The sequence below is a fragment of the Sinocyclocheilus grahami genome, unplaced genomic scaffold, assembly GCF_001515645.1.
Source record: "Sinocyclocheilus grahami isolate Dianchi unplaced genomic scaffold, SAMN03320097.WGS_v1.1 scaffold1781.1, whole genome shotgun sequence".
Classification (NCBI taxonomy): Eukaryota; Metazoa; Chordata; class Actinopteri; order Cypriniformes; family Cyprinidae; genus Sinocyclocheilus; species Sinocyclocheilus grahami.
The window spans coordinates 98,451-114,094 of NW_015506960.1; the positions used below are offsets into that span (position 1 = coordinate 98,451).

At 39.7% G+C, this 15,644-nt stretch overlaps 1 protein-coding gene across 1 annotated transcript in view; it reads left to right on the forward strand.

The window, feature by feature from the left end:
- Positions 1-15,644, forward strand: part of LOC107572605 (uncharacterized) — a gene marked incomplete at its 3' end in the record, with an annotated part of 68,933 nt that overhangs the window by 26,632 nt on the left and 26,657 nt on the right. Inside the window, exons 2-4 of the mRNA XM_016259025.1 lie at positions 7,320-7,700; positions 11,774-11,796; positions 14,961-14,979. Of these exons, the coding sequence (XP_016114511.1) occupies positions 7,320-7,700; positions 11,774-11,796; positions 14,961-14,979 (423 nt within the window). The remainder of the gene's footprint in view (positions 1-7,319; positions 7,701-11,773; positions 11,797-14,960; positions 14,980-15,644) is intronic.

Genomic DNA, 15,644 nt, shown 5'->3' on the forward strand with positions numbered 1-15,644 from the left:
ACACCCAGGGGTCGAGAGCTAACAGGTGAACAATACCAGAGAACTTGCGCGCGGCACGGCCAAGGGCTCTCTGTCATGTCTGTTTACACAGCGCGTGCCATTTCAAGCGGAAAGGATCCAGGTTATAAAACCTCGCAAACGTGGATGTCGAGGCCCAGCCGGCCGCCTCACAAATATCCGCAACGGACACACCACTGGACCATGCCCACGACGAGGCGATGCCTCTAGTCGAGTGGGCCCATACTCCAATGGGGCATTGGAGGCCCAAGGAAGAGTATGCTAGCGAGATGGCGTCTACTATCCATCTAGAGATTCTTTGCTTCGCAACAGGAAACCCCTTGGTGCGGTTACCGAAGCTAACAAAGAGTTGTTCCGATCGCCTATAGGGAGCGGAACTCTCAATATAGATTCTCAACGCCCTGACGAGGCAGAGCAGAGATAGCTCTCTGTCCTCTTCAGTTGGAGGAAGCGCGGAGAGCGTAATGACCTGTGTTCTGAACGGAGTGTAGAGCACTTTAGATGTGTAACTGTGCCTCAGTTTCAGGATGACTTTAGAGTCGTTAGGCCCGAATTCCAGACAGGCAGGGATAATTGAGAGCACCTGCTGGTCGCTTTACTGATGCTAGTGCTAGAAGCAGAGCAGTCTTTAGCGATAGCGACCTAATGTTGGCGGCTTGTAGGCGCGCAAAGCTCCCGTTGAGCGGCCAGAGGTGCAGGGCCCATAGGTCGGGCCGAGGATGCCATAATGTCCCGTTCGCTTGAGAGAGGAGATCCCGTCTCAGTGGAACAGGCCAAGGGGCCGCTACCAGTAGCTGAGTCAGCTCTGATAGCCACAGCTGGTTCATCCACAGGGGGGCTACCAGGAGAACCCTGTGTTCTTGTTCCCTCACTCGCCTGATTTCCTGTGGGATCAGAGCAATCGGGGGGAATGCATAAAGAAGGAGGTTAGGCCAATCGTGGGCCAACGCGTCCTTGGTCTTTGAAAAAATAAATTTGGCAGTGAGAGTTGTCTTCTGAGGCGAAGAGGTCTACCTCGGCCTCGCCGAAGATCTCCCAGATTTTCTGAACCGTTTGCGGATGGAGCGTCCCCTCTCCTGAGGGGACATTGCTCCTTGATAACATGTTTGCTCCTCGGTTCAATTTGCCCGGTATATGCACTGCCTTTAGCGAGCGCAGGTTGGGTTGAGCCCACTCTAAGAAGCGCTCCACTAGCACGAAGAGACGCTTTGAAGAGAGGCCTCTCTGGCGATTTATGTAGGACACAACCGACATGTTGTCCGATCGGATTAGCACATGGTGCCCTTTCAGGACTGGCAGGAAGAACTGACAGGCTCGACATACTGCTAACATTTCCAGGCAGTTGATGTGGAAGCCTTTTTCCGCCATCAACCAGTGGCCGAAGGTCAGTATGCCCTCGCACAGCGCCCCCCAACCTGAGTTGGGGGCGTCTGTCGTGACAACTGTCCTTCTGTGAACCATCCCCATGGCCATGCCCAGTTCCATCCAATGGGAGCTCTTCCAGGGGGTCAGGGCCGATACACAGGCCTGCCTCACCCTGATATGCAGACGTCCGTGACGCCACGCATGGAATGGAACCTGTGGTTTCAACCAGCACTGAAGGGGGCGCATACGCAGCAGACCCAACTGTAACACTGGAGATGCTGCTGCCATGAGGCTAAGCATCCTTTGAAACGCTTTGAGCGGGCAAGCGGTACCGATCTTGAAGGAGGTTTCCAGCCTCCGTATGGCCAGAGCTTGTTCTGGCGTGACTACAGCTTTCATTTGAGCTGAGCCGAAGATTGTTCCCAGGAACGAGATTCGTTGGCTGGGAAGCAATGAGCTTTTGGCAAAATTGACCCTGAGTCCCAGGCACTCCAGGTGGCTGAGAAGGAGGGCTCTGTGAGATATTAGTTCTGCCTCAGACTGCCAGGGAAAAGAACCAGTCTCTCAAGCGAATTTGTGCGAGGATCTGTTTCAATGTAATCATCCTGAACGACCTCCTTATGAGGGCGCGATTCAGGTGTCTGAGGTCGAGGATGGGCCGGAGGCCACCATCTCTTTTGGGGACCAGGAAGTAACGGCTGTAAAGGCCTGACTCGCTCTGGACTGGAGGAACCCTTTCCACGGCTCCTTTTGCCAGCAAATTCATCACCTCTGAGCGCAGGACAGGGTGCTCTGCACGGAGGTGGGGACCATGCCGCTGAAGCGCGGGGGTCTTCGAGCGAATTGGAGTGAATATCCTCACTTTATTATGCCCATAACCCATTCCGACACCCCGGGGATGGCCTGCCAGGCCTCAGCCCGTGTAACGAGGGGCTGAATTAACTCGGGTGACTGGCCGCATGGGGGCAGAACACGTATGAGTGATGGAAGAGGGAGTTTGCCCTTTCTGCCTCCGAGTAACTGGGAGGAGAGAAACACCAGAGCAGGGGAGGCAGGGCTTAGCGACGCACACACAAATGCGAAACCGCCCGCGTTTCGCTTTGATCTGCCTGGGAGGATTAAGCTGCTCATATAACGAGGTGCACTGATCCCCATGTGTAACACACACTGGCAGATTAAGCACGCATGATGTGTGTAGAGGTTTGCTCAATTCTGATCGTTCAACCCGTGAGCTCGTCATTGCTTCCACCGAGGTAGCTGGGAGGAGAGAAACATGAGCGCGGGGAGGCGGGGCCGGCTTCCACGAACGAACGGGGCAACTGCTTTTGTAAAAGCGGCCCGTGTCTGTGAGCGGGGCTGTATAGTGAAAGGCGGTCCACGAGTGGAGAAAAGCGAGACTCATGCTCGAGTGAGCATTCTGTCTTAGTAAGCGCATAGCTCACTGCCCTTCTGCGGCGGATATGAGTGCAATGGAGAGAGAGCACGCAGGCACAGTGCCGGCAAGAGATCAGTCAGACCGATTGCTTATTCCCTGACTCCGCTGTTTCCTTCTCTGAGGCTCGCTGAGAGAGGAGAAACGGGAGAGTTGGGCTGCTTTCCGTGAAGGCGGTCCGCACGTGGACAAGAGCGAGACTCATGCTCGAGTGAACATTCTGTCTCAGTAAGCGCGTAGCTCACTGCCCTTCTGCGGTGGATCCGAGTGCAACGGGGAGAGCGAGCACGCGGGTACAGTGCCGGCATGCGATCGCTCAGACCCGGTTGCTTAGCTCCCTGACTCCTCTGCTTCTCTCTCCGAGACTCACTGAGAGAGGAGAAATGGGAGAGCGGGGCTACATCCAGTGAAGGCGGTCCGCGAGCGGAGAAGAGTGAAACTCATGCTCGAGTGAGCATTCCGTCTCGGCGAAAGAACAGTCTCTGCGTGAGGTCTGCCCAGACAGATGACATATTCATTGCTCTTCTACATCGTGCAAGTTTCCCTGCATGAGCCACACTCGCAGAGCGACATTTGCAACAACGTTGCTACAGTTTGCTCTTTTAGGGCTTACTTTCTAGAAATAAGCTCTTTTAGAATCGCCAGATGGCGGCAGGGGAAAACGGACCGGAACTGCTGCGTCGCTGTAGTGGCGGAGAAGCAGGTCAGCTGTGCTGTGAGGTCTCGATTCCAGCTGCGAAGGTGTGTCAATGGCGAGCAGGCTTTCAGGATCAGCGATGAGTGTAGAATCGTCGTCGAAGGAGAAAAAATCTGAGAATCCTGTGGCGAGCGCCCGCTTATATAGCCAGATGCCCCGCCCATTCTGGCGGGCTTTGGCGGGCTTCGTCGCCATAGGCTCGTACAGCTCCACTGCCGCGTCATTGGTTCGTTTTTAAAACCCAGCACGAACCAATGGCCGTGCAGTTTCACTGCGTGAAAGAAATAGGCTTCAGTTCAGGAGAAAAAGGCTTTTTCCCATATGCGTCTTAAGCAAGACGCAGTACGAGTGAAGTATTGAAAGGGAACTACAGCTGACTTCAGCCACAGCCTTAGATGAAATCAACTGAAGATTTAAACAACTCAACGAACAGCTTTACCAGCCTCACACATTTCTAAACAGACTGATTTTATTTCTGTCAGACATCTACAGCAGATCTTATTGAGAATGAACAGAGGTTTAGATGATGATGTTTTGTTTCGTTTGACATTACCATTGTGGAGATCAGTTTGCTTTAGTTGGGTTCCTGACCTATGACAGATCAGTATCAGTTTTTAATTTGATTGCTATAACTGTGTTTTTAAAATGCATTATTTATTGCACAATTCTTATGGTTATTTAGATGATATTGGTTGTTTTCTAATTATCACAAACATCGTCTGCTGGACTGATTGTGATTCACCCGTGTTTAATTACATGAGTGTTTTTTTTTTTTTTTATCTATACATTTTTGTTTGTTTTGTTCACAGCATAAGATTAATCAGTGTTGCGGCAACCCAAAAATAATGATTTAATAACAGTTTGAGTTTATATTATTTTAGATTTCTATGTTATTTACATTCAAAGAGAGACATCAAGAATCAGCACATGAATCTCAACAAGGGTGACAATCAAAAGCTTCATGCTGCAATGCTTGCTGGGTACCAGCACAGGACAAAATTCACCCTTTACTCCCAGCATGCATTGCGGCATGAATAAATTATGCTACTGAATTGTCCTTCTCAATTGTCCACTTATTTTCTTGAATTCTTTCTATGTGCTTTTATTTTTGCTTTTGTTTTTGTGTTGAGTTTTAGTAGCATGTTTTGTGAGGTTCAGAACTGATCTGTTTATTTACTTTGTATTGAACTAATGATTAAATCAGTGAATCAGAAGTGAATCAGCAGTAAGAGAATGATTGTTATTTTCCATCCATAAACAACAATACCAGATTTTGTTTTTCTTTGACTCTTTTTTTTGTTATAACAAACATGTTTCAAAAACACATTGTTACAGCAACCAAAGAAAAGGTAATGTAAAAAAGTCAAGGTTCAAGAGCCCAACTAAAGTAAACACTGATCTCCATCAAGGTAGTAAAAAGAAGAAAAAAAAAGATCTAAACCTCTGCAACTCTCAATAAGCACTTCTGTAGACGTCTGACAGAAAAAAATAAAGTCAGTCTGGTAATAAGTGAAGCTGGTAATGCTGTTTTAGAAGTTGTTTAATCAGATCTTGAGAGATTTAATGTCTTCTTTTATGTCAGTTGATTTCATCTAAGGCTGTGACTAAAGTCAGTTGTAAAGTATCTTTCATTCAGTGATTCTGCTTGTTAACAGCAGCTGTTCGTCACTAATGCTCAATCAGCACTGAATTAATCACAGAATTATCTCATTAACTTCAGCACTGCTTCAGTGGTACTCTAACACTCTGTAGTATGCACACATTATAAGTGTTCATTTAAAACCAAGGATTTTGTTGTGGGATTTAAAGGGTTGACCAGTGAAATTGACTGCACGGCAGGTTTGGCGTTGAATAGCGGTAAAGAAAGTTGCAGTTCAGGAGAAAAGCACTTAATAAGATTATGCGATATGAGATCGCTAAACCGGGCCATTCCCCAACGACTAGATTGAGGTTCCAGGGGAATGACAGACCTCACTGGACAATGGCACCTTTTTAGTTATACCCAGCATCACTACTCCCTTCTACCCTGCAAATTTCAAGCTCCAGGACACCCTGTTGCTTAAAACAAAGAGATAGAGTAAAATCTTTCCCCTGCGCTGCGCTGGGACGGCTTGCGGGAGAGCTCGTGGGTGATTCCCGTTTATATCATTAAGCAGAGGTTCAAACTCCAGTCCGGACACTACTAGCCACAAGCTTTGGGTTCTGAGCTCACTGAGAATATTTATATAGCATATTTAATTTTAGATCAACTAGAAACAAAGTTGAATTTATAAAGTTCTATTTTGAAATGCAAGTCAACAACAATTTGCTGAAGCCAGAGCCAATGGTGAAAATCTTTGTGTGACGAGACCCCGTCCCATTTTGGAGGTTCTACCGACTTTTGGAGTTCCATCCCATTTTGGAGATATCTGATCTGCAGTTATGCTTACACGAAGAGAGAGACCACTTCATGATGTTCATTCATCTTGAGTTATAAGCAGAGAGCGTAAGTTAATCTGCTACTCCAAGGCTTGATTCAGCAATGCACAAACGTTTGTCGTGAAACATTATTGCAATTACTTAGAAGCAAATTACTAAAAGGGTCAAGAGACCAACTTAAACTTTGACCACAAATATGGTGGCATTATTTTTTTTTTTTCCAGTTGATTTCATCCAAGACTGTGGCTGAAGTCAGATGTAGTTCTTGTGTTTCTCTTTTCTTCAATGATGTTGATTGGTAACAGCAGGTGTTCATCACTAATGCACAATCATCATTTAATTAGTCACTTAATTATCTCATTAACTTTAACTCTTTGAGGACTTGGGATATGACTTGACGACTTGCTTGTGACTTGAAAGTCCCAACTCTGCTACATATTCACTTAATTATCTCACTGCAACCCTGCGTCAGTGTTACTTTTTCTCTTTGTAGTGTGGACACTACAGGATTTTCCTGTGGGGTTGAAAGGTTTAAACGTGTAAGATAAAAAGACACAATTGTTTCATTCAGTTATTTTTGCTTATTATTTCCAAGTAGACTCAAATGGAACATGTTTATAGTATTAATATGTTCATGTTAAAAATATTAGTTTATAAATTTAATTAGCAGTTGGCCAATTACGGAAGTCGGTTTCTAAAAATGAAATTAGTTTTAAATTTAGACCATGGTATCTTTCCAGTAAAATACTGTAAACTAGACTACAGTAAAGAATTGCACAATTAACAGTAAATTACTGACAACATTGTTGCCAGTATTTTACCATTAATTTACAGGGCAATGTTTTACAGTGTGTAGTTTAAAAAATAAGTTGTCAAGTTTCAAAATTATTTTTATTATGTCTTAAATGCAAATGAAATGTCATTTGAATAGTCAGTTTAAAATTGTTATTATTTTTTATTTTTTTTGTATTTTATTATTATTATTTTTTTATTGAACATTCCCCTTTAAGTAAAATCATGCCAATGCTGTTTTATTTTTGTATTTGGTCAGTTGTCACTATTACACATGTTGCACCCTTTGCAACGTTGTTCATTAATTTGTATTCATTACTTTTTTTTCCAGATGTCTTGGCCTGTATAACTGTCACTGAATCAGTTGGTAATGTATTGTGTTGTGGTATTTTAACTGTACATGATCAGATCTGTAGATTGGCATGTTGAGCTTCTGTGCATTTGGACCTGTATTAGAATTTAAATCTGGGGAAATAAACACGTTTCTGCTGATTAGTAATGTCTTCATTTCTGAAGGAGATTGTATGAGAACAGCTGCTAGTAATGTTCATTTGTACTGTAGAATGTACTGCTAAAAAATAAATATTTTAATTACAGAATATACCTCTGTTGACCCCTGCTACAACTACACTGTGCTGGACAATCCATGGAGAGCCACTAACAAATATGCTTCAGGCAGTAATTGTGACCAGTATGTCACCTGGAGCGGCTGGTATCGTCTCTTCATTAACAACATGAGCGCTCACATCCCAGACACGTGTGTTGCTCAGTATAGCTGTGGCACTGCTGCTCCACTGTGGATTCGTGGTGGACACCCAACAGTTGAAGATGGAGTCGTCACTCGAGATGTCTGCGGTCACTATAACAATTACTGCTGCTATTTTGGGTCTTTTCCCATTAAAGTCAAAGCCTGTCCAGGCAATTATTATGTCTATGAGCTGGTTAGACCAACTCTCTGCAATTCAGCATACTGTGCAGGTAATTATATTTACATTAACTCTTTCTACACACTCGTTCTGCGTATTAATCACTATTCATCCAAACTTTCAGATGTTGGCAGAATTAACAGGAGCTATATATATATATATATACACACAGTGCATGCAAATTGATTATTCAGCACATTGATATTCTGATCATATATATTTTTCAAGCACATTTTACCAATTCCAAACCACATCAGACTTAATCACACTGTAAAAAAAATACTGTAAAATGTACAGCAACTTACTAACAATTTTGGTTGCCAGAAATACTGTACATTTACAAAAGCACTGTAAAAATACAGCAAACTGAAAAAAACAGTAGAAACATTTATAAATATGAGTGAAATTACAAGAGCAACTGTGAACTTGTAATGCTATACATACATTTTACAGTAAATTGGAAAAATTGTTGTGAAATTCAATTCACTAAATTAACTACAATTGAGATTTCTTCACTGCTGAGATAGTGTGTAAACATTTGGTTGACTTATTTAATTTCAGTCCACTGAAAACTGCAAAGACTTAACGTATAACATTAAAGTAACAAAAACATGACTACAACTCAAATCGCTGAAGTTCATCATCAGCAATAGCACACAAGTATGTGCCGAAGCACTTAGCAAAGAGATCATCACTGCATTAACTCCACAATTACTGTCTTTAAATAAAGCAGCAGAACTTTTTTTTAGGCTCATCATTGACTGAAGCACAAGCTCTATTCTCCAGCACAATGGTAACCCACAAAACTACATTAAACTAACAGATCTCTCTTGAGCAAAAACACATTAATACAGTTCAGGGTTAGTTCACCCAAAAATTTTAATTCTGTCATTAATTACTCACCCTCGTGTTGTTCCAAACCCGTAAGACCTTCGTCCATCTTCAGAACACAATTTAAGATATTTCTGATTAAATCTGAGGGCTCTCTGGCCCTCCCATAGACAGCAAGGTCACTACCACGTTCAAGGTCCAGAAAAGTACCAAGATGATCGACAGAGTAGTCAGTGTGACATCAGTGGTTCAACTGTAAAGTTGCGAAGCTACGAGAATACATTTTTGTGCAAAGAAAACAAAAATAACGACTTTATTCCACATTTTCGTCTCTACTGCGTCTCTTGTGGACGTGCGTTCACGACAGTACCATGATGTGAGTCACGGTACTCAATAATTTGAGGTTTGTAACTCTGCAGATCTTATACATGGACAAAAAGCTACACAACACACTAAAGAAAGGGAAAATAGAATGACCTTATAAAAATGACCACATGACCCCTTTAAAAATCTTTCAGTAGTAGTTTGTCATCTGATATTGCAGTAACGTATAGCTATTGCAAATAACAAGAAACTAATAAAAAAACACATGTCATTAGAGCTTAACCACTGAATGAGATCAGTTAACCAAGACACCAATAACTATAAAATTATCAATAACTACTTAAAATCTTTCTTGGCTTTTCTTGCTATAAGCAATGTACTTTATTAACGCTGTCATAATAACCAAACAAACAAAAAAAATATTTATATAGTCAAGGGTCAAGAGCACAACTAAAGCAAACACTGATCTCCATGATGGTGACATCATTTTAACCAATAAAACATCAACATCTGATCCTCTGTAATTCTCAATAACAGCAGCTGTTCATCACTAATGCACAATCATCATTTAATTACTCACTTAATTATCTCATTAACTTTAACTCTTTGAGGACTTGGGATTTGACTTGAAGACTTGCTTGTGACTTGAATGTCCCACCTCTGGTATTTAATCATTTATAAGTGATATATAATTGTCCATGAAGGTTGAAAGTGAAAAACTCCTTATTTTCAGTTGTGCAGAATTATTAGGCAGGTTTTCTTTTACAGATCAAATTATAAAAAAAGAGATTTAAATGCCCATGAGAAATGTTCAAAATTACACTGTTAACCCTTGCTGTAGAAAAATGCCCAAATTCTTACAGTAACATTCACAGTAAATTCCCGAGTGTTAAGTTGTTCATACGGTCCCACTCTAAAAGAGTGTTAAAGTAACACTGAAGCAGTGTTAAAGTTAATGAGATAATTATGTGATTAATTAAGTGCTAATTGAGTGTTAGTGATGAACAGCTGCTGTTAACAAACAGAATCACTGAAGAAAAGAGAAACACAAGAACTACAACTGACTTCAGCCACAGCCTTAGATGAAATAATCTGAAATAAAAGAAGACATTAAATCTCTCAAGATCTCAGCAGAAGATGATTAATCATCTCCACAAACAGCATCACCAGCTTCTTGCATTACTAACCAGTTAAACTATCTAAAACTGAAGTTCTTTATTTAGAATTAATGTTTAGATGTTTTTCTTTTTCTTTTCAATTTACCGTTTTTGTGAATAGTGGTTGCTTAAGTTGCCTCTTGACCCATAACTTTTTACATTTAAGTTTCTCTGTGGCTGGCAGTATAGTGTGTATTAAACACATATGTGATGGCATTTATGGTAAAATCATGTCATGTGTCTGAGACTCTGATTTCAGTTTATCTATAACTGTAGTGTTTTTATGATTTCAATTTTGTTGCAGTAATATGAGATAATGTGAAAAAAACTTTCATAAATGACTTTAAAAATATGGTTCTTTAAAAGGTTTCAATTCTGGCATTCATAGACATGAAGAATCAGCATGTGAATCTCAGCAATGGTGACAAAATATTCTGATAATATGTGTTTTTGAACGTCACAAAACAAGGCAGTAAAAAGTCAAAATAAAAGAAAATACTAAGACAATGCAGCTGCATAATTTATTCATGTCGCAATGCATGCTGAGTTATGATTGGTGCACCCAGAATGCACTGCAACATGAATCTGTCTGATGATCATCACCATTGTTGAGATTCATATGCTGATTCTTGATGTCTGCGTTTCTAAACAGTACAGATTATCTAATCTACCGTATACAGATTTTAAAGTTTTTCCTATTATTTAATGAAGGTTCAGTTGGGACTGAAACTATATTACACATCATCACTGGTGATATCAGCAAACCTGGCTGCTACAGGGCAACAATGTAATTATCAATAATATGTCCTTGCAAATGAGAAATGTTTCATAAAAAAAAAAAAAATCTGAAAATATTTTCTCTTGTTCATTTCTTGCCATAATGTGTTTGATAAACATAATTACAGCAACCAGAGAAAAACTGATGTTTAAAAGTCAAGGGTAAAGAGCCCAACTAAAACATGTATCTCCACAGCGGTGACTTCAAATTGTATTATTTTCAATAAACATTAACATCTAAATCTCTGTTAATTCTTAATAAGAAATTTTAAGATGCATGATAAACAAAAATTCAAACTGGTTAGTAGGGATGCACCGATACGATAATGTTAAACATTCAGTATTAACGCCTGTCTAGCTGATGTGCGCGAGCTGATAAACAAAGCACGCTGAGTGGATTGAGCGCGCGGCGGCGCAGATGCGCAAGCTTGTCATGTGAATATACCTTTCTCACAGACATCACTGGAAAGTTTGTAGTTCAGTCGGATATGTCAAAAACAAGTAAGTAAAACAATGTACAAGTTACTTAACGGTAGGGAGAGAGAGCAAGCGCGCACAATTCTGTTGTGTGATCTTCGATTTTCACTCACTTAGCACAAGCATAATTGGGATTAAAACTAAATTGTAACAATAAGACCATTTATAGGGGCATTCACTATAAATGTCATTTATTTTTAACCTTAGGCATACACGACTTAGGCGAAAGTGAATCTAGCAGCTTGTGTGAAATGCGCTGGGCTGTACTATTCTGCATCAGTACAAATAGATGCACGTGTTGCACGTGTTTTGCTAAAGTTTCACCATCTAACATTATACATACTCTTTTGGTTTCTGTACCCAATATTTTAAAAAATTACAAATGCAATAAAAATATTGGTATCGGTACTCGGTATCGGCAAGTACCAAAAATAAAAGTATCGTATCGGGCGAGTACTGGAAAAAGTGGTATCGGTGCATCCCTACTGGTTAGTAATGTGTAAAGCTGGTGATACTGTTTGGGGAGATGATTAATCATCTTCTGCTAAGATCTTGAGAGATTTAATGTCTTCTTTAATTTCAGTTAATTCCAATTTAAGGCTGTGGCTGAAGTTAGTTATTGTTTCTCTTTTCTTCAGTGATTCTGCTTGGTAACAGCAGGTGTTCATCACTAATGCTCAATCAGCACTTAATTAGTCACATAATTATCTCATTAACTTTAACACTGCTTCAGTGTTACTTTAACACTCTTGTAGAGTGGGACCATATATGCTCCGAGCAGTGTTAATTTAACACTCAGGATTTTACTGTGTACATAGTATCTTCAGCTGTAATATTTCTGTAACTACACACATGTAACAACCCTCAGGATGGTTTGTTTAAGTACAAATGTGTAACAGGACATTGGTAACAACACTTTTTTTCACTTCACTAAGTACTCGTGTAACTAATTATATAACTACATTTTGTAACAACAATATGTATAAGAGTAATTGGAACAATTTGATCCAGGGGGTGGAGATGGGTAGGTTTAGGGGTGGAAATGGGATCCAGGGTTGGAGATAGGTTTAGGGATATGTAAAGTGGTAGGAGTTGGATCTCGAGTTGGTGCACCACTGCAATACCAGTGTACTTACATGGTAACTCCTCAGGAACTGTCCACTTAATATAACGTGTAACATTCTGGACAGCAACCACAATTTATATGTAAAGCCTAACTTACTGGCCGCTGCTGTGTAACATCAGAGTAATTACATGATAAATCTAATATAAAGTGTAACACATTCTTTACCAAAAAGTGCTGTTAGTCCTGTTACACATTTGTACTTTCATTACCAAAAAGTGTTGTTACCAATGTCCTGTTACACATTTGTACTTACACATACCATTCAGTGGGTTGTTACACAAGCATTAGACCTGTAGATACTATGTACCAATGTGTACTTACACTGTGGTTACATACTATGTACACATCTAGTTACTATGTAAGTACACAGGTATTAGGGACACAATATAAAGTGGTACCGAATGTTTCTTATGGTAAGATAAAATGGGTCAGACGATATTGGTTATATTATGACTCATCTGAATCTCTGAGCTGAATTAATTTTTAACTTATTTATCCCGGTGTTTCATCTGTATTTATGTCTATTGATTGCAAAAGCTCTGAGATTCTCCTGTATAAGATTGAACAATGTTTCACTAATCACCCATTTACAAAAATTTTCAATTAAAATCTTAAACTCCAGCATGTCTTAGACACTCACAGATATCAACAATCAGCTCAGGAATCTCAACAATGGTGACAGAAGTTTCATGTCGCAACGCATGCTGGGTTCCAGCATAAAATGAAACTCCCAGCATGCACTGCAGCGTGAATAAATTATGCAGCTGAATGGTATTACTATTTTCTTTATTTACATGTATGGTTTTGCTGATATTTTTGTTGACATTTTGTAGCCTGTTTTGAGATATGAAAAGTTTCTCTCTTGTTTTTTTTATTTTATTGCTACCATTGTTGAGATTCATATGCTGATTTTTTTATGTCTGGGTGTTTTTCAGTGGTGCAGTTCTTTTCTTGCACAATGTGCTTTAACATCCTTCATTATAATTGATTGCTGCAGTAGCTCTTGTTGTAGTTTCATGGTGGTGGTAAAATGAAATTTAACTGTGTTAATAATGTTGCACGATTAGTAAGGCATTAGACACAATGAAATTAGTGAATTATGCAACTACATTAGGAGCACTTCTTCATTAATATATAACCAGCATTCATTAATCGTCTTACTCTGGTTTTGCTGTAACAAATGTGCTTTGTGAACACACCGTTTCAACAGCCAGAAAACCAGCTGATATTAAAATGTCAAGTGTCAGGAGCTCAACTGAAGAAAACACTGACCACCAAAACAGTAATTCAGACCAAACATTTTCAATAAAACACAAACATCTGAACCTCTGTTAATTCTCAATAAGAGCTTCTGTAGATGTATGACAGAAATAAAGTCAAACTGTTTAGTAATAAGTGTAATAATGTGTAATGGTGGAAGTCAGTTGTAGTTCTTGTGTTTCTGCTCGTCTCTTTTCAGTGTTCTGTTCTTGTTCCTCTTTGCTTCAGTGATTCTGCTTGTTAACAGCAGGTGTTCATCTCTAACACTCAGCAATTACTGACATATTCAATTAATTATCTCACTGCAACCCTGCGTCAGTGTTACTTTATCTCTTTGTAGTGTGGACACTACAGGATTTGTCTGTGGGGTTGAAAGGTTTAAATGTGTAAGATACAATTTTAACAGTAATAAACTGTAAATTAATTTTATGCCAAACAAACTGTAAAAGAGTGATACACTGGCAACACTGTTGCCAGTAATTTACTGTAAAGTCAAGTAAAAGCAGCAATGCACTGTGAAACCTAACAGAAATTTAAACTCCGTAAAAGGAGAGTAAATGCTGAGATTAAGTATATTTCTATGTGTTTTTACACACAATGATATAGGAGAGATCTGCTAGTGTTGAATGTTCTGTTGGGTTTCTGTTTGTCTGGGTTTTGTGAGGTTAACATTGTGCTGAAGAGTAGAGTCTGTGCTTCAGTCCAGGAGAAGAACAAGAAACACTGATAATATGATTCATGTTGCTTTGTTTAAAGGCATTAGCTGTGTAGTTGCTGATGAATGTGTGCTGCTGTTATTTGCAGGAGATTTGAGTTGAATTGATGCTTTTAACGACTTTGCATAAATCAGTAGGTTTTTCTTCATGGACTTAAGCAAAACAGTTCTTAAGACCAATATGCTTGCGTTACTTAAACATTATATATGTTAGTTTATCAACAAATTTCAATTGGCCAAATTAAGTGCAGTCGGTTTCTGCAAATAAAATGAGTTAACTCAAAGGTTTGTGTATTAACATTGTATCAGTTAATGAAATACAGTTTTTCACTGTAAATTTAAACAGTACTGTAAAACCTAAAATGTTGCTACTGTATTTTTCACGGTAAAGTTCTGGCAACCATAGCTGCCTGTATTTTACCGTAAATTTAACAGATTTTTTTTTACAGTGTAGTGTAAATCTCTTAGCTAGCTCCAGTCTTAAATGTATGGGTGCTTAGGTTAACTAGCTGTTATCTGCAAGAAGTTTAATTTTGATCTTTTACTGGTTGTGTTTCATTCAGTTATTTGTACCTTATATATATTATTTCTATGTAGACTCAAGCAGAGGTGGGACCAAGTCATTACTTTCACGTCACAAGCAAGTCTTCAAGTCAAATCCCAAGTCTTCAAAGAGTTAAAGTTAATGAGATAATTAAGTGACTAATTAAATGATGATTGTGCATTAGTGATGAACACCTGCTGTTATTGAGAATTGCAGAGGATCAGATGTTGATGTTTTATTGGTTAAAATTCTGTCACCATCATGGAGATCAGTGTTTGCGTTAGTTGTGGTCTTGACCCTTGACTACTGTGTTAAATATTTATCTGTAGTGATGAGTATGGTGTAGTGATAGAAGAAACCTGAGCTGCCCATAAAGCAGCAATTAACTTTTATCTATTACCATATGATAATCATCATGAGCTGGACTTACTACAATCAAAATAAACTTTTTTAATTTACATGTTGAGGTTCTGTAATACCAAACCTGTGACACTTCAGCATGCAAACCAAGTGTTGCTCATTAGTTATAGTCAATGCATTTTACATTAATTTAATGCATATGAAAAATTGCATTCCTGAAGTAATTAGACACACACAGACATCCAGAACCAGCATATGAATCTCAACAATGGTGAACATCAACAAAATGCTTCATGCTGCAATGCATGCTGGGTAACACCATAGTAAAAACTCCCATCATGCACTGCAGTATGAATAATTATTGTCACCACTGTTGAGGATCATATGATAAGTGTTCATGTCTAAAAACCTGAGATCATATGGGT